This window comes from Cydia amplana, chromosome 7 (assembly GCF_948474715.1).
Source record: "Cydia amplana chromosome 7, ilCydAmpl1.1, whole genome shotgun sequence".
In the NCBI taxonomy this organism is placed as follows: domain Eukaryota; kingdom Metazoa; phylum Arthropoda; class Insecta; order Lepidoptera; family Tortricidae; genus Cydia; species Cydia amplana.
Window position 1 is genome coordinate 13361143 of NC_086075.1, and position 22978 is coordinate 13384120.

The 22978-nt window shown below is 36.2% G+C and overlaps 1 protein-coding gene across 4 annotated transcripts in view; it reads left to right on the plus strand.

The window, feature by feature from the left end:
* LOC134649551 (tyrosine kinase receptor Cad96Ca-like) overlaps window positions 1–22978 on the plus strand; it is a 75648-nt gene that overhangs the window by 33066 nt on the left and 19604 nt on the right. For all 4 annotated transcript variants that reach the window (XM_063504321.1, XM_063504324.1, XM_063504323.1 and 1 more), the window contains exon 2: window positions 7950–8108. In XM_063504321.1, the coding sequence (XP_063360391.1) occupies window positions 8060–8108 (49 nt within the window). In that variant the 5' untranslated portion in view covers window positions 7950–8059. The remainder of the gene's footprint in view (window positions 1–7949; window positions 8109–22978) is intronic.

Genomic DNA, 22978 nt, shown 5'->3' on the forward strand with positions numbered 1-22978 from the left:
GTGGAAGTTTACATGGTAATGTACATCATATATTTTTTTTAGTTTTATCATTCTCTTATTTTAGAAGTTACAGGGGGGGGGGACACACATTTTACCACTTTGGAAGTGTCTCTCGCGCAAACTATTCAGTTTAGAAAAAAATAATATTAGAAACCTCAATATCATTTTTGAAGACCTATCCATAGATACCCCACACGTATGGGTTTGATGAAAAAAAAATTTTTGAGTTTCAGTTCGAAGTATGGGGAACCCCAAAAATTTATTGTTTTTTTTCTATTTTTGTGTGAAAATCTTAATGCGGTTCACAGAATACATCTACTTACCAAGTTTCAACAGTATAGTTCTTATAGTTTCGGAGAAAAGTGGCTGTGACATACGGACGGACAGACAGACGGACAGACAGACAGACAGACAGACAGACAGACAGACATGACGAATCTATAAGGATTCCGTTTTTTGCCATTTGGCTACGGAACCCTAATAAAAAAACCATTTCTAATTTAAATGGCAATTTTTCTTAGTAAAAACTAGTTTTAACAGAAATTCGTTTTTCAACAATTCAAGCCAAAAGTGTCAAAACTAATTTTTACCAAGACACTTTGTGAAAATTCGTTTTCACTGAGAAATCCCAGTAAAAATAGTTTTCACAAAGGTTAAATAATAAAAAACCGGCCAAGTGCGAACCGGCCAAGTGGGGCGGAATGGTTGAACAGACAGGCAGGCAGACAGACAGACGCACGAGTGATCCTATAAGGGTTCCGTTTTTTCCTTTTAAGGAACCCTAAAAACACGTTTTAACTTAAAACTTGAATTTGACGGTACATATCAAACATAGTACATCAAAATTTGCTGACGGATGAGTCAACTCTAGGTAGTTTATTTAGTACCGTAAAATGGGGTGAGTAGGTTTCGCGGGGAGAGGTGGGTTATGAATGGGGAGAGAAGGTTTGAGAGGGGGGTGAGAAGGGATTTTAAAGCTACTGCTACAAAAATAATGTATTCCAATTTAAAATGGAGCTATAGTAATACGCATAAAAAAAAATCGATCCAACAATCTTCCAAAATCACCTTTGTATGAAAACCCGTCTCACCCCAAATACGAGGCACTACGGGGTGAGGTGGGTTTTCCTCTTTATCGTCAAAGTTATGAAATGGAACTACCCAAAATAAAATAAAAACTAAAATACAAACGTCCGGAACACTTATTATATACACCATTCAGTTTTCATATGTAAAAATAAAATGTTATCGAGGTTTGAATGTCAGTTTTGCACCGACTTACCCCATTTTACGGTACGTAATTTGTTGTAGGTCTCGAGAGAAATCTATTTTACTGGGACATCCAATATGTATAAACATTAATCGCTTCAACCGTGTGTTAACTGTTTCCACACATATTTTCCACGTTTGGAGTAAAATGCTGAAATATTTTGTACTTCAAATATAAAATAGGTACCTACTTATTTAATAGTCTGGTCATGAGTACATATTATTATGTTATTATTATATAGTAGGTATTCGTCATGTCTAATCTTAACAGAGGAGTACAATAGTACTTAAAGCTTAATTCTAAATACATACCTATATACAATTATATGGTAGGATTAAGTCAAATATTTATTTACTATGAGCTAAAACGTTTATTGAAACTAACAGCCTTATATTAAATTTCCTTATAGATAAATAAACTAACGATAAATGTGTCATTAAAATACAATTATCTACATGTGGAATTGTGGATGAGTCGTTAACAACGATACTTCTAATGGTAAAATAACGTCGATCATTTGTAGTACTTACCTTATTACTATATATACTTATTTACACGTAATGCATGTTAATTATAAGATGTAATTTTTTTGAAAAGATGTGTCCCGCCCAGTTTGTTGCTGGTCCCATATTGGGATACCCTCCTCCAATTGAGGGGGGATTTAAATCTTCTCGGGGCAGAAGTGTAGGGTTGGAGCCAGTGTAGCTTTATTTGACGTTCATAAGCGCATTGTAATTATGCCTACTTGAATAAACTATCGTTTATCTTATCTTTATTTAAGTTAATTCTGTATCTATCTATTCTATGACTTTCAATCTTGTCACATAATAACTACTAAGCAAATAAAAAAAAACATGAGGTCTCAGCTTAGCCTATTCATGTTTTAAAATGTAAATTTGTCAAGATTTCGCTTGGCAATGGCGTTTTAATGCCAAGTATTGGTACAGGCACCAGTTTTTACAAAAGCGACTGTTATCTGACTCATCATACTTTCCAAACCAGGGGGAGAAACTTGACCTTATCGGGTTTGGTTCATCCTCTCTATTCTATGCATCTTTACTGAAGCAAAGAGAATGAAGCTAATAAACTATAGACACTTGTTAAGTATTTAGCGGGACAGCAATGCAAAATTAATTAGTAATTGTTGTGGAAACTAATTCTGTGGGTCACCTCCAATCGTCCTGCCATCCAAACACCACACGGTCAGGGGTGAGTCCAAAGATGTGATAACCTTTTGCATGGCTAAGCAAAATATTAACTGACCTAAACGCTTCAACACGCGAGGATATCAAGGTGCTGTAGTACAAAAAAATAGTGTCAGAATAGTAGTATTGAAAAGGGAACTGGTAAATCGAGGATAGATACTTTGTCCATTACTTCATCAAAAATAATAAATAATGTCCACTATTAAATGCATTTTCATGTCAATCTTCAAAAAAACGGCGAGTGGCATGGATTGGAATGGATGGATGGTGGCTTTAGAACCCTGAACGGTACCAAAACCCACTTGAGTTGGCTGGAGATAATCGGCCATTGGTTCCCTAGTGGCATGGATTGCTGCTTCACAATCCTGAACGGTACCAAAGCCCACTTGAGTTGGCTGGAGATAATCGGCCATTGGTTCCCTATCAGCTCGAAAATACAATCTAGCAGACGAATGCGCATCTGATTGCTACTAGTTTTCTCCTAACGTCCTTGCGCAGCCAAAATATCATTATACCCTACATCTTTGAGCATAGCATTAAATAAAAGGACTTCAAAAAAGTTGTAGACAAAAGGTATTATTTCAGCTAGATTTGCTTTGGAATACAAAAGGTTGAGAGCTACCGCCACAATTAAAGACCAATACCTAAGTAAGTAGAAAGAGACGAGATGAAGATTAGGTTAATAATTAGTACTAATATGTACAAGTCACTTACACGAGAACAGAGTTACAAAGTAAAAGTAATCCTATCTACAGTAACATACAAAGTCGCTAATAATGATATTGTTTTAGTTATTATAATGATTTTTTTACCAGGAATATGAAACCTAAGTAAATTTTTATTTACATTAGATAATTTCAAAGTGAGAATATCCTTTTATTTGTATTTTTGGCATATTTGAGAGATATTTAAAATTATGTTTGGAGAATTTTTGACGCATTTTAAAATACGAACTCAAATACGAGATTTATTAAGACAACGTTGTTTTATAATAATTTTCATAGTGTGAAATTGTTAATTAGTGGTCACATCAGGTTTCATACAGTCATTGTCTGTTAATTAAGTTAATTATTAATAAAAAACCACTATGAAAATTCAAGTCACGTTTTTAAAACATACGTGAATAAAAGACAATGTATGCTTAAATCGTTTTAATTTCACTGTTTTTTTTTCGGCGGTTGTCGGTTTTTACGTTTCAGTTTTATTGATAACGAATTAAATGGCGTTTGCACTAAATATAATGGAACGCAAAAAAACATAGTTAACTGCTTACATCACTTTTGCTTTTGGGATTTTTTACTAGTCCAGCGTTTCCATACATTTACCTGTTTCGCTTACAGCGTTTCCGCGTAACGAAAATAAAAGTGCTATTGTAGTAAGCGCCGCTAAAAGTGGTACCAGTCATTTTTATTATATTTCGAGTATGAGGCAAGAAAGAGTTCATAAATTTATATATTTATTCCAAATCTGAAGTAATTTCGTTAATAAACAAAGAAGTTATGATTTTTTTTGAAAAACCGAAAAGTTTTTTGGCTCTGGTGTAAAGTTTGCATTTTGGCGGTTACTACGTTTCCGCTTTTTGTCATCGATATAATAGTTCTTGTATGGGGAAGACAAACGAATTATAGCCAGCCTTTTATGAATGTAGTATGTACCTTTGGGTATGGTGCTTTACGCACACCAGCGTCCCCTCCCCCTGACGCAACCCCCCCTTTTTGCATGAAATATTTATTTATTTATTTATTTAATCTATTGCAAAAATGAAAATACAAACGTAAAAAAGGCGGACTTAATGCTAAAATGCATTCTCTACCAGTCAACCTTCGGGCAAAGCAGATAACTTGTAGGCGGTGCAATATCATGTAATATGCAATATGGTGTAATATGTCCCGGTTCACAGTTTATTTTTATTTTTGGGGAAAGTACCTACCTATGTATACATTTTAGGAAAAAACGGTATCAGCGTAATCCGTCCCATTCGTTTTTCGTTCATTTCTTATGTCCGTCTCATTCTGTGTTCGTCACTCATTCTTTATTCGTCTCGATCGCTATATGTCCCTATCGTCTTAAGTACAATTATGTAACCTGTCTCTTTCTTAACAAGTCTTTTTCGTTTTTCGTCACGGTCTTCCTAGGACTCATTCTTTCTTATTCCCTTTCGATTTTTGTCTCATTCACTTACCTATTCGTCTCATTTTTATTCATGCATTCGTTATTAGTCACATTCGTGATTAGTCTCATTCATTTTCAGTCTAATTCTAAGTTCGTTACATTCGTTTTGCGTCTCGTTTTCTTAGTTTTTGTGGCTGCGGAATTAGAAAATTTGCGTTTCAAAAATCATGGCCAACATCTTGATGTTGGCCATGATTTTATTGTAAACGAATACCATGACGATTATTGACGGCATATCAAAATCTATGAATGCAGTTATTCTTATTTTTTCATATGAAATCTTGAGAAAAATTAACTATCTTAAGTATCTTAAGTCCCAGACCCTTCAGGGCCCTAATTTTTTTCCGTTCTGTATATGTACGGGACATATAAACTTCAATTTGTTTATGAATTCCGATCCGGAGGACATATGAATAGCAACTAAGACCTACTAGTACGGGACGATTAGCGAACGTGCCCAAAAAAGAACGGAACGAGTTACCATTAAAGACAAAAAAAGAGTGAGACGAATAACGAAAGTGACTAAAGATAAAGTGCGAATGATACCAAAAAAGAGAGACACAAACAAAGACATAGTCCTAGGAAGACCGTGACGAAAAACGAAAAAGACTTGTTAAGAAAGAGACAGGTTACATAATTGTACTTAAGACGATAGGGATATATAGCGATCGAGACGAATAAAGAATGAGTGACGAACACATAATGAGACGGACATAAGAAATGAACGAAAAACGAATGGGACGGATTACGCTGATACCGAAAAAACACAATTTGACCGAATCAATAACTCACGCTATTAGACCCGAGCCGAGGCGTCTGACATGTCATTGACGGTTGATCGGTGAACACGTGGTGCTTTCCATAGAAAACAAACCGACCGCGATCGGAAGTTATTTGCTAGCGGATGAAAGGATTATCCCAAAACTTGGAAGGTCGATAACATGCCCAATTTCAAAATTGAGATGGTCATATTAGACGATCAAGTTATTTTAGTAGTAATAATGTGAGATTTTTTTGTTGATATTCTTTTAATCTCGAAGGTTTATTAGGTATAAAAGTTAAATTTCAATGACGGTGCAGCCCTACCCAACCTGTCTACCTCTTCCCTGGACTAGCGTCGTGTTCTTTTTTTTGCTCATTTCTGTTCTTTTTTATAATTCTACATTTTTGATAATGACTCTTGTAAATATTAATTAGTAAATACGATAAAAATACCTATATCTGTATGTTGTTTTTTTTTAGATTTGTGTGTTAATAGAATACTGTATCTTGTTATCTTGTTATTTTAAATGTTACTTACAACATTTTATACATCACATACAGAACATAAATGTTAAATTAAAGCTTATTTAATTCCCAATTAGGTTACGTATTTTAATCAGCTCTTAATTGTTACTTATTTTTACTATAGATACGTTAACTTTGACATTATATGGAGGCTAATTTAATTGATTTCTTCGAAACAATTAATTTCACTAAAAATACGTGGGCGTCAAATCGGTAGCTCTCATTCCAAGGTCCCATCATTAACCCTCCTTGATCTAGGTATAGGTCAGGTATAGGTACATACTCCCCCCGAGTCACTCTCCCCCCCCCCCCCGCCCCGCCGAGTTTGTTGCCGGTCCCATATTGGGATACCCTCCTCCAATTGAGGGGGGATTTAAATCTTCTCGGGGCAGAGCTCATAAGCGCATTGTAATTATGCCTACTTGAATAAACTATCTTTTATCTTTATCTTTATCTTATCTTACTAAACGTGACAGCCTGTATAATAAAATTAATAAATAAGAAACAAAGTAGTTGTTGTCATACTTCTCCACGTTTCAATTGCATTTTCATTAATTTTGCTTTCATGGGATATTTTCCTAATGATAGATCTCATAATACGTCTGAAAATAATACCTACCCACTTAAATCAAAATATTTTTTTAATTCATCAGATTTTTTTTAAGGATTCATAAGCAATTTAGTTAACCTCTAGAACCTGCAAGCAGATTTCAGCGCAACCGATTTCTGTACCAGGCTCACAGCTGTGAACTGCAGCGTGCATTTGATAACAGATAGCTTTGCCGGCTACGTGTAAAAGCTAACTTTCACAAGCTCACATCACAACTATATCTCCGATAACACAATGAGACGTTATTCTGTTATAATTAAGGTATCATTTCTATTGGCCGTTTAAAAGCTTGTTGGACTAGTGAAACTGACGTTCTGAACAAAGCTGGCATAACCATTTTGCTAGTTCGCTATACGTGACATCCTTTGCTTTGTAGTGACATTGCGACCCATTGGAGTGTGATTGTGTTTGCATTTGAAAGCTACATTACTGTAATTTACTGCGTTTTTAAAGCATGACGTACACATAGGTACCTATAAAACAATGATAAAAAGTAAAATCGAAAAAAAAAACGAACGTGTCTCAAGGTCTACAGCTCACAGAGTCACTAGTCAGATGATAAAAAAATAATTCAGTATGCTCGTAGGTTACACTGACCAAAGACTACAGAACAAAAAAGGTTTCATAGCGGTACCTATGTTGCAGTCAAAATCCGAAATTTGGATACTTACTCCTTTGTCAAACCCCTTACGGAAACATGATCAAAGAATATAAGGCCCCTGGATCCATAGGATTTCTTACGAAACAAATTGTTTGTTAGTTATTTTCGTAAATTAGAGCGGAAAAACAACAAAGCGCAGCGAAGCATGATATATCATAGGAATACAAATATGTTTTTACGTTTACTTGTGTATAGTGGTGAACCAATAATACAATATTAACACGCTTTTATTAGGTCGACCTGTATGTAACTAACTTGTAATGGAATCTTGCAAGTTAAATTTGATCCACTTCCCGGTTTCCGTTTGAGCTGAAATTTTGCATACACATGTAAGTCGGGTGACAATGCAATATTATGGTACCATCGAGCTGATCTGATGATGGAGACAGGAGGTGGCCATTATTAGGTCGACCTGTATGTAACTAACTTGTAATGGAATCTTGCAAGTTTAATTTGATCCACTTCCCGGTTTCCGATTGAGCTGAAATTTTGGATACACATGTAAGTCGGGTGACAATGCAATATTATGGTACCATCGAGCTGATCTGATGATGGAGACAGGAGGTGGCCATAGGAACTCTGTGATGAAACAACGCAACCTAATTGTGTTAGGGGTTTTTAGAATTGTCTCGATGAGTATTAGTTGTCTGTCGTAAGAAAAGTACAGTCAGCGTTAAAAGCGTGTACCAAAAATGAAATTTTTGCCAAAAACTTATTTTAAAGGAATCTTCTTATTTGTTTCAGGTGACAGAAGTGTAATAAATGTGCTAAGTGAGTGATGCGGTGCAGTGTAGTGTCACCACAAATGCGGCGGCGACGGTTCCCCCCCACCGCCGTGCAGTGACCACGCAGCCATGCTGACGAAGACGTTCTGGATATTCCTGACAGGATGCTTCGCGTTAGGTGAGTGCAAAGTAATAAAGTTCGCGTAGGGTCACCACAAATAAGGTGACAGTGACCACACTGCCATATTTACAAGGACATTGTAAATTTACTTTGCGTTCGATACATTAGTTTTTCGGTGAAGGAAAACATCGTGAGGAAACCGGACTAATCCCAATAAGGCCTAGTTTACCCTCTGGGTTGAAAGGTCAGATGGCAGTGGCTTTCGTAAAAACTAGTGCCTACGCCAATTCCTGGGATTAGTTGCCAAGCGGACCCCAGGCTCCCATGAGCCGTGGCAAAATGCCGGGACAAAGCGAGGAAGATGATGATGGTGTATAAATAATAACGACACGACCCTAAAACACCCTTAAATAAAATTTCAGGACATTCCTGTAACGGTGTACTTCCGTTTGGCCCAAATACATTTCGCCAAATTTCACTTCCCAACAAACTTATCGCAATAGTTTCATTTCCCAAAGGAACCTTTAGCAAAGTTACACTTCGCATATAACTTATTTGGTCAAATTATCATTTGGCATGATTTTACTTTGTCAAATGTTATTAGGACAAAAACTTATTTAGCAAACGTTTTTTATTGGCTAATATTATATTCCAAAAAGATGTTTGCTCAAATTGTTACTTCGCAAATTTGGCAAATAGGCATCACTATTTAAATTTGAACCTAAATTCGTTCGTTCGTTTTTGCTGCATTTGTATGAAATTTTGGAGACACTTTTTTTCTCGTATTAGGGTCGAAAGAGCTCGTGATTCTAACTGGAAATAATACAAAAAATCACAGTTCTGTTATAGTAGGTAGGTACAATGCAGTACCAAAAAAATTACTATGTTTTTTAAATTTTTAATCATCAAAATGTCATACCATTAGATCTTTAAATTTTTAATTACTAATTTCAATAGTTACCACTGTGTTCTGCTGGAGTCAACAGATAGGTGCGACGACGAGCGAAGCGAGGAGGAGCGTGTTAGGTTGACCGTGTAATGACCAAACAAAATATTTCAAAAGAACTTAATTTTTTAATTAATAGATAGCCGTTTTCTTTTTTAATTGTGCTTCATAAATGGTCTCCAATATGTTAATTCAGTTGCCAAATAAATACTTGGGACCTGCCTAAAAATAATCAAAAGCTGTAACGGCATTAAAATACAACTCATTGATATATTTTAAGGCTCCGTTTTTGTTGTCAAACTATTAATTTTAGTAGCCATTTCTATTTTTTAAACTACCCAAATTCGATTAATTAGTTGACCAGTTAAATACGTGCCTTTTAAAATTGGAACTTTACGGTTACCATTCAGTACCCCGAACCATGAGTCACTGACAGTGTCAACACTGACATATAATATACGTAACCATGTAATTTACTTTCTATAGTACCTAAAAGTCTATTTTTTTATTCGGTAGACTGAAATGACAGTTAATAGTATGAAATGACATTTCATGTTCATACTATTAACTGTCATTTCAGTCTACCGAATAAAAAAATAGACTTTACATCTCCCTCGCACTAATATGTCAGTAAGAGCGAAATGCATAGAATTCATGGTTCAACAAATTACATCCGTTTGCGTAAAACATAACCAAAATGATAAAAAAACCAAGGTCGGGTATTTCAAATGAAAGCAAAAATAAAAATACTGCAGACCCTCTATTGGTATGTAAATTGTAGGCCATTAATATTTTGGGACATGTAAGTTATGCTTGATGATACATTTGACTAAATTATACTTGGTAAAATGAAACTTGACCAAGTAATTATTTGCTAAACAATAACTTGCCAAAAAAGACTATTGCTAACTGAAAAATTGCGATAAGTTGTTTTGCCAAACATTTTTTTGGGAAATGATAATTTGGGAAACATAGTTTGGGATGTGATACTTTGGGAAACGTTTTTGGCCCATTCATTAGTAAACCTCCTGTAACAGGTACCCGTGCCGACTTGGAACTGAAATTCCCATACAAATTACAAATTTGATGATTTTTATTGGTTTTGTGTTCGCATTGAGATTTTTAGTTAACTAATGTTTCTATGGAAAAAGTAATAAAAGGGAAAAAAATTTTTTTGATTTATTTCATACATTTTATGGGAGAATCGCATGAAAGTTGCCACGGGTTAGTTACAAGAATAACCTGAAATAGATGCTTTCCCTTCCAAACTAGGCCTTATGGTTGAAGAAATGTCACTTTTGACACTGGCAAATCGGTATCGTATCGCTGTGACATCTTATAAGCATTGTTCGAATTGGGCCCTAAGGCTGGGAGATGGCTAGCCCCCCCGGTAACCTGTAACCACACGACCACCCGGTCGGTGCGATAATTGGGTCTCTCCAGTAATCCAATTGTACTGTAACTTAAGTAAGGAATTATTAGTAGGTACCGCACCTGCGTTAGGATTATCGGTCTTATGGCTCCTCTACACGATGGGCCAACGCCGGCCACTCCACGGGACGCATTTATGCGTTAGAAGGAGCAAGTGATATTGCTATCTCATTCTACCGCATGGCTGCGTCCCTTGGAGTGGCCGGCGTTGGCCCATCGTGTAGAGGAGCCATTACGGTGTGGTAGGTTGTGCAAATTCAAAATAGAAAATATAGTGTGATATTGAGTAGATTATAAACCAACACCGAAGCCCTAATTTCCGTGGTTTGGGGGGAAAACATTAGATAAATATTTGATTCCTAAAAATCAATCTTAAAATAGTCAAATTACGTTAATATTTAATACAAGCAAATACCTACAGTTTCTACAATCATGCTTCGTGATTGTTGAGCCACTTAGGTTCCTAGCTAAATTTGTTGTTTAATACCTACGCTATGGAATGTAGTGAAAATATTGCGAGTCTACAGACTTTTTTAATTAAATGATTCCTATAACAATAAAATTGGGTTTGAATTATTAGTTTCATGAAACGAATATTATTGGTCAACCGCGCAAACCTATAAATCACAAACAAATATGAGGTAAACCCAGTAAACCGAATATTACTTACTCGTCTGTCAGATGTTACGATTAATTATTTCATACCGAGTGTAAACGGTTATTTTTCCATCTATTATTACGTAACCTACATTTTGTTCACTCGCATACAATTGCGAGGATATGAGTTGATGAATAGGAACTAAAATTAGAATTTAGAATACCTATAATTTTGGGGCTGAATGCTAGTTACCACATATATCCGCGTGGATTAATTAATACGAGGATATCATTTTAATTCAATATCAGAATTAACGGTTCATTCATGCGGTAGTTTAGTGCGTGATATGTAATAGCTTTATTTGTGTTGGTATACCTAATTAACATGACCACTATATTTGTTATTATGATTAGTTTGTCAGCTATTAATAGACGCTCTACATATTACACTTGAAATTTGATTAATGCGAGTACGAGTACGCTCTGACTATATAATTCAAACCCGCTAAACAAATTTTCTGTACCGTAATAGTAATTAGATTCAAATTACTTTTAGGAAATAATAACTGTTATTATGAGATGTACTTAGCGTTATCGATGTCTGCGTCTGAGCGCGATACCATGGTCCTAAGCACTCACTTGACCGGTTTTTTGTATGCGTATTAGAAGTCTCGAAGCATTAGACGTTCTTAGAAAGTACTAGGAATGTATGAACTACGAGCAGGTCTAGGCTAGCGTTCCCGTATGTGGAACGTCCCGAGTCCAGTGCAAATGCATGTGTGCAATACACATACACGCAACTGATCAATATGCGACGTGTCCACGATCCCTATGACTGTTTCTTTCTAGCTCGCTGCGTATCGACATTTGACACGAGATGGGTGCTATACGCATCTAGGACATTCAATTGGTTGTGGAGAAAAAAAACTATGCCCGATGAGTCCCGGTTCGTGTGTGCCTTCGGGATAAGGCTTCATTTGTTCTGGCCCTAACGGGTGAGCTGAACTTGTACTAAGGCAGCATACATTTTAAGAGGTTTGTACTGGATATATGTTGTCATCGCAACCTGATAAATAATGATAGGTAACGTAACAAATAAATTCTGTTTTTGTTTCCTAGAAGAACTATTCGAATTTCAAAATTCGAATTTTACTTGACATTATTATCCCATCAAAAACATTACATGTAAAAAGGTGCAAGTCTCGCAACGCTTTTACTACAATAGTAGTTTATGTGACTGCTACATAATGCCTAATTATGTACAGTTACATACACTACTTTATCTAAACATATACCTACTTAAAACTAATTAAAAGATAAACTGTACGTCAAATGGCGGTGAATGAAAACTTTTTTCACGCATGTCACGCATCCATAGTTTTTTTTAATTCCTAGTCAAAATAATGAAGTCCCTATTCTCATGTCACTCGAGATCAAATATCGTGCGGTTTATATTAAAAAACATACTAAATTGACGTTTCGTATCGATAACTGTTTTAATATCTTTGGATACTAGAATAGAGACCCACTTGAGTTTTGACTGCTGTTCCAAATTTAAACTCATAACGATACAAAAAAATTATAACGTTATAACATTACAGTACAGATTTTCCTACTACCACAGATAAGAAAGTTCTCATAGTAAAATTGGTTGTAATAAAGCTGGTCATTTCCTACGGTTTCTGAACGCATTATAGAGCACTAATGACGTGTGTAGATAAAAATAGTTTTCAGATGTAATTTGAAACCAAGTAGGTTATTTTATTTTAATCAGTGCCAGGGGGTGTTAAAACCGTATCATTAAGATACATTTAATTTGTAATACATATAATGACTTGGCCATTTGCCCACCGCGTCACAGTTCAGTAAAAGCGAAATAACGTAAAAATAGTAATAGATGCACTTTCTTTTTAATCTGTGGTTTATAGCTGGAAACACCCCAACAAACAATTGAGCGACACTTAGCACTTATTTTATCACCTAAAGACATAGAACGGCTGTAGAATAGCTACATATTCTAAGCTTACAGGCTCTGGTGACATCAAGGTCTTTAAGAGGTCCATGTCTAGCTTTAAGATCCACAGTAGCCGCTTTGGCCGCTATAACGCATCTTAAGCCGCTAGTGTTATAGCTCAAAGTTAATTCTACCACCTTACCTTAGCGTCTATATGAGTAATAAGCAGCTGCAATTTTCACTTAAGGTTCTAAACAGGCGATAAAAAGTCTTTTATAGCTCTGTGTATCGCAATCGCTACTTAACTCTCTTGTATCACTTACAGTCAAAAAGAGAAGTTATGAGTCACCATTATAGATCATGAAGTCGCAGACGAGCGTTATTCAATACCTTAGTACATCTTATACTGTTATTAGAGTCTTACTTACAACCTAAGCCTATAGCGCCATGTTAAGATGACCGATGAATCAATAAGCCAAACAAAAACTATTAATTAAAACGTAAATACTCAATAAAAATCGATACTTTTACTCAATATTTACCTAATGTTAGTATTGTTATATTTAAAACCGGACTTCACGTATATTGAGTAATTTTTCGAAAATTAAATACGGTGGACCTCAAATAACCCTTCGGGTGGCAGCACCTCCGGTTGAACGGTAGGAAAAATGGCTCGACCATTTTTTTAAATATGCCTCTGCGTGGCAGAGGCCGCGACGCGGACACTACCCTAATTGGCGACGGTCGCGAGAAGGTTCGGTCATAACAAAGCCCGTAATTGGCAGAGACCGTCTCGCGGCCTCTGTGTGTCATTTCGCGCCTAAAATAAAACCGTTAAAACTATGCCTAGCTTACTCACTCTTGCAAGATGCATTCGTCAATAAACAAGGATGGTATTCCCTAACGGTCGAATTCCCGCGTAAAACAAAGTTTGTTAGAAATGGCGTCATGTTCCCGCCTCACCTCGCCCACCTTACGCGCCGATCTTCGAGCCGCGAACATTCAAACGGAATACGCAGTGATAAAAAGTGAAATAAACTGTGTGAATCGTGTTAAATGTATTGTTTAGTCATAAATACTGCTTTTTCTACAATCAATTGTTTTTTTTCCTAATTATACGTATTTTTATACATGAAAGTAGAAAAAATTTGGTAATATGAGATTAGAACAAGTCTAGCATAATTCACATAAATAGAATGGAATTCATTGGTATACAATCAAATAAGCCATTTTATGCTGAATTCAGCGATATATAGTTTATATATATCATTCATATATTTTTTTGGGAAATGGTCATATTTCTAACACGCGCCAAATTCGCGATGATCACCCGTTGAGGCCCCGCCACTTGACGTATATTTTTCCAAAATGGCTGCACCACTCAACCCATCGTTCAATCTGAGGTACCGCCATTCAACGACTTGTTAATGTCTGTCCGTCTCGCGGCTACCGCCACTTACCGTAGAGACCTCGAGGAGGACAATGCCACTCGAAGGGATAAAAAAATATTATATTCAGATAAATATGCAAAGGATCAGAGGCCCTTTAAAATTTTGTTAGTAATACATATAGTTATTGACAGCGTAATTAATTTCGCCATCATAAATCCCCAGATAACACCGGCATCAGTGAACTAAAATAATTATTTGCTTTTAATTATCCGCCATTACATTTCACTTCAAGCTATCCCAGGCAAGCTTACGAATAATAAAACAAAATGGAAACATCTGCAACCAAAGCAGATAGGGCTAAGGAAAAAATGTGCAATTACCTTCTTGAGTGTTACAAATATTGACTTTAAATGCTAATATTGCTAATATACCATCTAAAGCTGAAAGTATCATCTATATGGCCCTACACTACTACTCAAATAGTTAGTAGTCCCTTATTGGCACCCTTTTAAATCCTAAGTAGTTAATCAACGCTATTATAGCACTACTTTAGCGCTCTTCTATCTCTTATTTCATCCTATAACTCTATTGTAGCGCCGTTTTACAACTCAAGGTGTTAAAATTTGTGCCCAATCCGGAAGTATTACGGAGTTATAGTCGGCTATAACTCCTATTTTTAGAACATCAATAGAACCTCTGGAGTAAACAAACGCTTATGTAGATCTCTTTTAACCCTTATATTTAGCGCCTAATGTTAGTTGGGACTGGCCTGTTGATTGACACATATCTAACGCCGACGCCATCTGTGTGTGCGGATGTGCGTAAAATTATGGTAGTGGGCAATGTTATAAACATATTTAATATATTTAATACTTTTTACGACTTTGCCCAGCACAATTCTACCCTAAGGGTTGTGACTCGTATGTTATAACTGAATTATTTCCATACAATTTTATTTAAAATTATTTTGCTTAAATATCCCCGTTAAATACTCACGGCTCTTTTGAACCCGGCTATTTACAAGGCGTGCATGGGAATATTGGGGAAATAGATCCAACACGTAGAGGCCGTTTGGAGAGCATTAATTCACAGACATACTTGACAACCCTACCATATCTAGGATTTTGTATGAAGGAATCACAATTTTTAATTGCGACTTTGCCCGCACAATTTTGGAGTTAAAATAATACAATTAGGTACAGGATATATAATACGATACAATTTTCTAAAACTAGATTATAGTCTTAAAAAGGCAAGGTCATAAAGATGATAACAATTTAAAATAAAGTAAAAAAAAATCAAGTTAAGTAAAAGTATGCAAATGTAAGCAATATTGAAATTTTTTATTTTTTTTGTCATATCAAACTATACAATAAAATAGGTGCAACTAACCGCCGAATTTCCTTTCTGGAAGGCAAGCGATATTTCGTTGGACATAGAGGACTTTATACTCTTTTATGTAAATTCCATGTCCTTGGCCGTTGATGCCCTCTGAACACCACCAATTTACGTTTCTACAGAGACAAGGACAAAGTCTTAAGCTGGTTCCAAATTAGGCTATTTGGAAGGCTTATCTTGCTGACAGTTTTATTGGCTAACTTACTACCCCAATTTAACTGTAATCTCTCAAGACTTACAGTAGGTATCTTTAGTACACAATTAGGCATATTGGATAACAGATTTGTGACCCATCATGTTTGTGACATAAAAACGCAATTAGTCCCGCATATTGTATCCCATCAACAGCCTTAGCAGTTTCTGAAGTTATAAGTACCTACATTTGTCGTAACTCCTGAAGTTTTACTTACATTTAGGTGATAAAATACTTTCAGTGCTGGCCTAATGCGATATGGCTATATACCAGCGGTCGGCAACCCGCGGCCCGCGGGTCGCATGCGGCCCGTGAACCTGTCACTTGCGGCCCGCGAGCCTCCCTGGCTATTTTGTATGTAATATTGACAAACGACAATGTCTAGTCTAGTCGTAAATATTAACAAAGTGCGGCCCGCGTCAACTTCGTTACCTACTATGTGGCCCTTGGCTGCTAAAAGGTTGCCGACCGCTGCGTATATATATACGATACGTTGGAATATATGTTGTTATAATGATCCATGAACTTAAAACTGATATTCTGTATCTCTAGGTTAAATAAGACTGTCGTTTAAGTTATTAATTAAGACCATTATTATATGAGATTTCTATTATTAAATAGAAATGTCATATACCTAATAATAGTGTTCCTAATAATTATGTTCAGTGTGGTTAACGTACGATTATCAACCAAAATGCAGAAGAAACTCATTTATACCTTTTGCTGTTACATTTGACACCTGTAAAGCTGTACTTAAAGTAATCTTCGTCAATGTAATGTAACTCTTTTTAACTAACTTCGGTGAAGAAAACATTTTGTCAACCGCAAAATACGTAAGATTTTTGGTTTTAATTTCATTTTGTATTTATCAGGAAGTACAAATTATAATACTTACTTTTGTAGCTACTTAGCATCACCGCAGCTTCATTTGTCGTAAAGTTCTATTATCGGCAGAGCGTGGTATTAAATAGACACTTTACATGTAACGTGGAAAGCTTATAATTAAATATCAGTTTAAAGACACGTATACTCGTAAATGTCCGTGCTGTAACCATATCCCGGTAAATCGTGACTAGCAAATCTAGCAATAGCCATCCTAACTGGCATTGACGGGAACCTTACACACATTCTTGCCGTGATATGAAGACATTCCCGTATTTAACATAACGCAGAAATTTCAATAAAGAAGCGAATATCTAACTTGTTCCACTAGTGAAAACCGACTCACACAAATAACCACACTTGCGGCATTCCATATTCTGTCTTAAGAACTACGCAAAAGATTCTAAAACCGCTTGTGCGATATTCGTGCCTCATTTATCTAACACTGGACCATCTTTAATACAATCCCAACTCAAGCATCGTTAAGTTACAGTTGAGTTTAGACTGTCCATGTCTTAGAAGGAACTCCTATGCATTTTTGCTAGCCTGGTAGCTCGGACGCGCACACATCGCACCGGCTCGAGTCTCATTCCACACATCAAGGCCGTAACCTACATCAGCTGGCGTTTTCTGTCCCTTACGCGCGCGACATCATACGCAGAGATCTGACAAGGTCGTCTATAGTTTACGTCAGATACAAGTCTAGACGAAGATGCCATGTGAACTTTCTTGCACACCGGACGCTACCTCATTCCGTGGAAGGATTGTAAAAACTAGTCAGAAATAAAGCCATAGTAAAAGGTTCCCTACATACCGACACAAAATGTAAGACAATCATAATTCATCATAATAATTAATAAGTAATTTTACTATTTGATTCAGCATAGCGATGGGATTAAAATAAAAAAATAAAACACTATTATAGTTTGTTTGGAATCTTACTGATTTCGAATCCAAACGATTACTTATTATTTTGATTTCGAACTTTGAAAAATATACAATTATAACTAGTGGCTCTGTGAGCTGTAGACCTCGCGAGCAGAGCTTAAAACTGAATAAATGTATGGCAAAAATATTTATTAAAATATAGGTATAGTACATGTAACATAAACAAAAAATTAAAAACTACATAAAGCTACAAACAAAAATTAAACGAATACGCTTAACCCGCGCTTGATAAATAAAATATACGAAATTTAAGTATAAAAAAAATACAAAAAGTTATGTAGCAGTATACAATTACTGGGGATGGGGACCAGGGACCAGGGACCTGCCGATGCAAACAAAAAAAGCGAACGTTTGCAAACTACGCCATTATAGTTCTTACTAAAGCTGACGAAATTTAGCTACTCATTCTCAAGTAAAAACTAAATATCTAAATACCGCCAAAACCAGCGATACAAATTTTCTGAATTTTTGGCCATTTAATCTATAAACATATCTCAAAAAGAAAAAACTCTTATGATACCGATACGACTATTTGAGCGGCGACTATCACGACTCCGCCATTTTGAAAAATTTCCAAAAACCAGATCGACAAATAAATTTTATTTAGTCATAGAATTCGGTCACAAAATTTCACAAAAATCGGTTAAGAATTGCGACCTGTAGAGGAGAACATCCGGACATACAAAAGCAAAATGCCCGAGTCCAAACGTAGACCTTCGCTACGCTACGGTCAATTATGGTGAGATTAGAAATAAACATCATGTTAATTATCATACATTTCATATTCCAAAGGGACAAGAAATTGAATATAAATTATTTTATCGATGCCTCTGGGTTGTCAAAAAGACAAAGATAAAACGATAAGGATGATGATTGATTGGTGAAGCTTTGGATACAGTTTACTTCAAAGCAACTTGCATAGATGACATTAGTGCCATCAGTGGGTACCCTAAGGTATTATTCTCAGTAAAAACTAAGATCTAGGCTGAATTTGATCACATCACAAATCACAATCATATTTTCATATTTATTTATTTTTTTGTTCCCAAAAGTATAATAATATTAGTGATACAAAGGCCTACAATTTTTCCAAAAACAACATTGGGAGCAGGACCTGTTTCCACGATTAGGTAACCAAAGTTTGGCTCCGCATCCTCAACTTTTTGTTTTTCTGAGTGTGACCCAGATACACGTGCACGTTTCACACGGAAATAACTCTACAATAATCAAAGCACTTAGTTACCTGGAGACAGTATGTACTCTGTCATCTCCAAGAGTCCCTAGTACAACATGAAAAGGCGTCGAATTATATAAATGTGGTAATATACATTACGAGACGTGACTTGATAAATTATTTCAGAAACAGTTTTAATACTTGTATACCTACAAGTTTTACAACCCACTTTCTTATAAGGTTCTAAGTGTATGCATTTAAAGTCCAGGCTGAAGATTAACTATTGGTTTTCCATCACTATCCCAGCTTAGACTAGTATATCAATCAATAGGTACATATTATAAAAGTCCCCTGCCACGTCTGTCTGTCTGTATGTTCGCGATAAACTCAAAAAGTACTGAACGGATTTTCATGCGGTTTTCACCTATCAGTAAAGTGATTCTTGAGGAAGGTTTAATAAGAATAATATTTATTTGAAAGAAAAAACCTTATTAATAATATGTACATTTAATGTCCAGTGGCCCCCACACTAGGCTATGCCTGTTACGTGGTGGCCGGAATTGAAATTAGCAAAGTGAAGGTTAATTAAAGAATTAAAGACTAATCTAATAGAATAGAGATAATGAATGTAATAGTTAGAGAAATTAAGCAATTCAAAGAAAAAGGAAAGAAAATTTGTGGGTGGGTGGGTGCGTGTGTGTGTGTGAGTGTGTGTGTGTGTGTGTGTGTGTGTGTGTGTTTAGGTGTATAATTTGTAAAGGTTTTGTGTAAATTGGTTGAACTACCCGTGCGAAGACGGGGCGGGTCGCTAGTTATTAGTAATTAACCTCAGCATAGGTTAGGTTAGGTTAGGAGATACATACATACTTACCTAGTACTCATTCTAGTTTGCCCATCTGCGCTCGGCAAGGGATGGCCGGAAATTTTGATAACGAGAAATAAATACTTACGGTCGTTATTAGAAGTTTTGTTAAACCAACTTTATCGATTAGTAGGATATATTTTTTTTATTAAATCGATTGACTGAAAAACCAGGTTGTGTTCACAAGACACCTCTAATTATCTACTTATAAAATTAAGCCTTAACAAGTGCCCACATCTCTGAAAATTTGTCTAAAATTGTAAAAGCAATAAAGTTAATGTTGCTGAAACCATTTCGTTCGTTATGGACCATTAAACAAAAACAATTATTACACCGAGCCATACTTTCAGGTAGTAAAGTTCATTTTGCTTAATATCAAAGTCTGCTTACTTCGGGGACAAAATATATTAACTCTTCATTGATACTGGACCAGATTACATAAAAATAGAGCAGAGACGTCACTCAGCAAAAGTTCCTATTTTACAAATTACTCTTACCGATCGATCGTTCATAATCTAATCATTCTTATAACACGTTCAAGTGTTTTGGCTCCTCTACACGATGGGCCAACGCCGGCCACTCCAAGGGATGCATTTATACGTTAGAGGGAGCAAGTGATATTGCTATCTCATTCTATTTTGCTTTCATGAAGCTGGCCATACACACTAGGGTACGCCTGCGCAGTTTTACCTGTACAGTTCAACTGCGCAGGTAAAAAGGAGCGTGTGTGGCATTCGACTGTGCAGTTTTCTAGGACTGCACAGTTGACCTGCGCGAATATGAAAATATATATTTTTTACCTGTGTGCTCTTTAACTGTACAGTTAAAACTGAGCGTGTGTGGCGCTCGCCTGCGCAGGCCTCAGTTGATCGCAGTCTCGTAAGCGGAATGAAACGCTAGTTGAGTTAAATTAACTTTATAAATCAGAGCCCTGCCTAATTCCCCTGATGATAAAACATGTTTTTTATTCTTGTATTATTTTTTTAGACTTGAAGTATAATAATACATGATGATTTGGTACCATATGTCTGACCATACTCTGAGGTGTGGATAATGTAGGTCATACTCATATTGACCAACTTTTATTATGGGACCAACCCCGAAGTCGTTATTTTTTGTCTTTCTTGCGCTTTATAATTAAAAACAATAAAGGTGGCGACTGACTTGTACCATTTCGGTGTAATGTAACACGATACAACCCGAGCATTACAGCAGTCAGTACAGCGAACTGAGCCGCTCGACGCGAGCGCCGCGTGCTCCACTCGGCTGTCGGTTTTTACGCGAATCCCTTTGAGTGTTACATTACAAGTCAGTACAGGTTCACGAGTCGCCGCATGAGCACGTCTCGCGTGATTTTGTTTTGGGACTGGATTTTTCAATAAAAAGCTTCGAAAATGAAATGGGATAGAGAGAAAGTTCTATCATTTATTGACAAATACAGAGATGAGAGATGACTTGCTTTACCACTAACGGCCCAATTAAATTAACGAGTCGGTCAAAATCGGTTGACGACATTCTAATGAAATTTCTGTATTGACCAGTAAACTCTTGGTTTCGAAGAATATCCATTATAGTCGTATCGTTGTTTTTCTTTGGTACAAATTACTTATCCAATATCGTTTAGTTTTTTCCTTTTTTGTTTTGTTAGATAGCAATAACTTAGTAAAATAAGTGAAGCACACGCAACCTCCATGTCTGACATTTTGAAACAATATGGAGCACAAATGAACAGAGCGCTCAAAATGAGTGTTCGCCGCGTAGCTGTAATGTAACTGTAATGTAACACGATCGCCGTAAACGATACATTACACCGAAATGTTACAAGTCAGTCGCCACCTTAACGTTTCAAGCACAGCTGACGACGGTGCCATGGCTACACAACTGAGAGTTTGTGCAGGTTTACCGCTGCCGTGCGTGTGCTCCACCCAGCTAGGGTTTACCTGTGCAGTTTAACTGTACAGGTAAAACTGTGCAGGCATACCCTAGTGTGTATGGCCAGCTTGAGACAACTTTACTGACAGAATGAAGAATTAACAACAATAGTAAACATTATTACTTACTTATTTTCAATTAAGCAAAATAAATACACTTTATTATTATAATAAACATTATTTTTTTGAACTAAAAGCAATAATCGTTGACATACAGAGTTAGTACCTATATTTATGTAATCTTCAGTCTAATAGGGTGTATTGCCACGTAGTAATATGTATTAGCTTAACGTTCATCAACCAACAGGGGTCATCACACCCCACGACCATAAGTTTTGGAACAGTGTATCTGTCGGCGGCCGATCGTAAGATCAGGCATATCGTGAAATTCCTAGGCATATCGTGAAACGTGAAAATCTTTGACCCGTTCCGTGAGTCGACGGAGCCCCTCTACGCGGGGCTCCTATTTCTGGGCAGTTTTCCCTTCGGGCATCTAAAGCAACCTAACGAACCTATCCTACCTATTTAATGTCACTGTTTAATGTCACTATCGTCAAAACATTACACAGGAACATTACGATCTGCCTGATCTTACGATCGGCCGCCGACATATCGAATGTTCCACATCTCTCAATTAGAAAGGGACCAATGACATTCTGTGTAGTAAGGTGTTGCATTTCGTGGATGGCCGGTGAAAGTGAACGAGGCGAGGGTCGCCTGACTTTCACTCAACCTTGTGTTACGGCGGACGTTACGTTATATTATAACTCCTATTATGTATTCAACGCGTGTTTCGTAACACTTAATATTTTGATCCAACACCCACGCATTTTTGGAGTGTTTTCCTGTATCCTTTTATAAAAATTGCTGGTGCTACACGTCGAAGAATTTATTTTATGAATATCATTAAAATACAATTCAACTTCTAGAACATATATTTAATTATCTACGTATACATATACATTGTTACGTACTTAAAATATGAATTATGAATACCGAGTTAGATAAGTAACCAATATATTACTTTATAAATATTACAATCCATGAAAAAATAGGGCATCCTTCGGTTACGGATAGATGCGTTATGGATGACAACATTGATAATTATAATAAACTAAATGATGTCACGCGTAAATTAGATATAATTAATGTGATAAATAGTAATTATTTCCAGACGAACTATTTATTATTAGAACGTCTTGATTTATTTCCAGACTTTA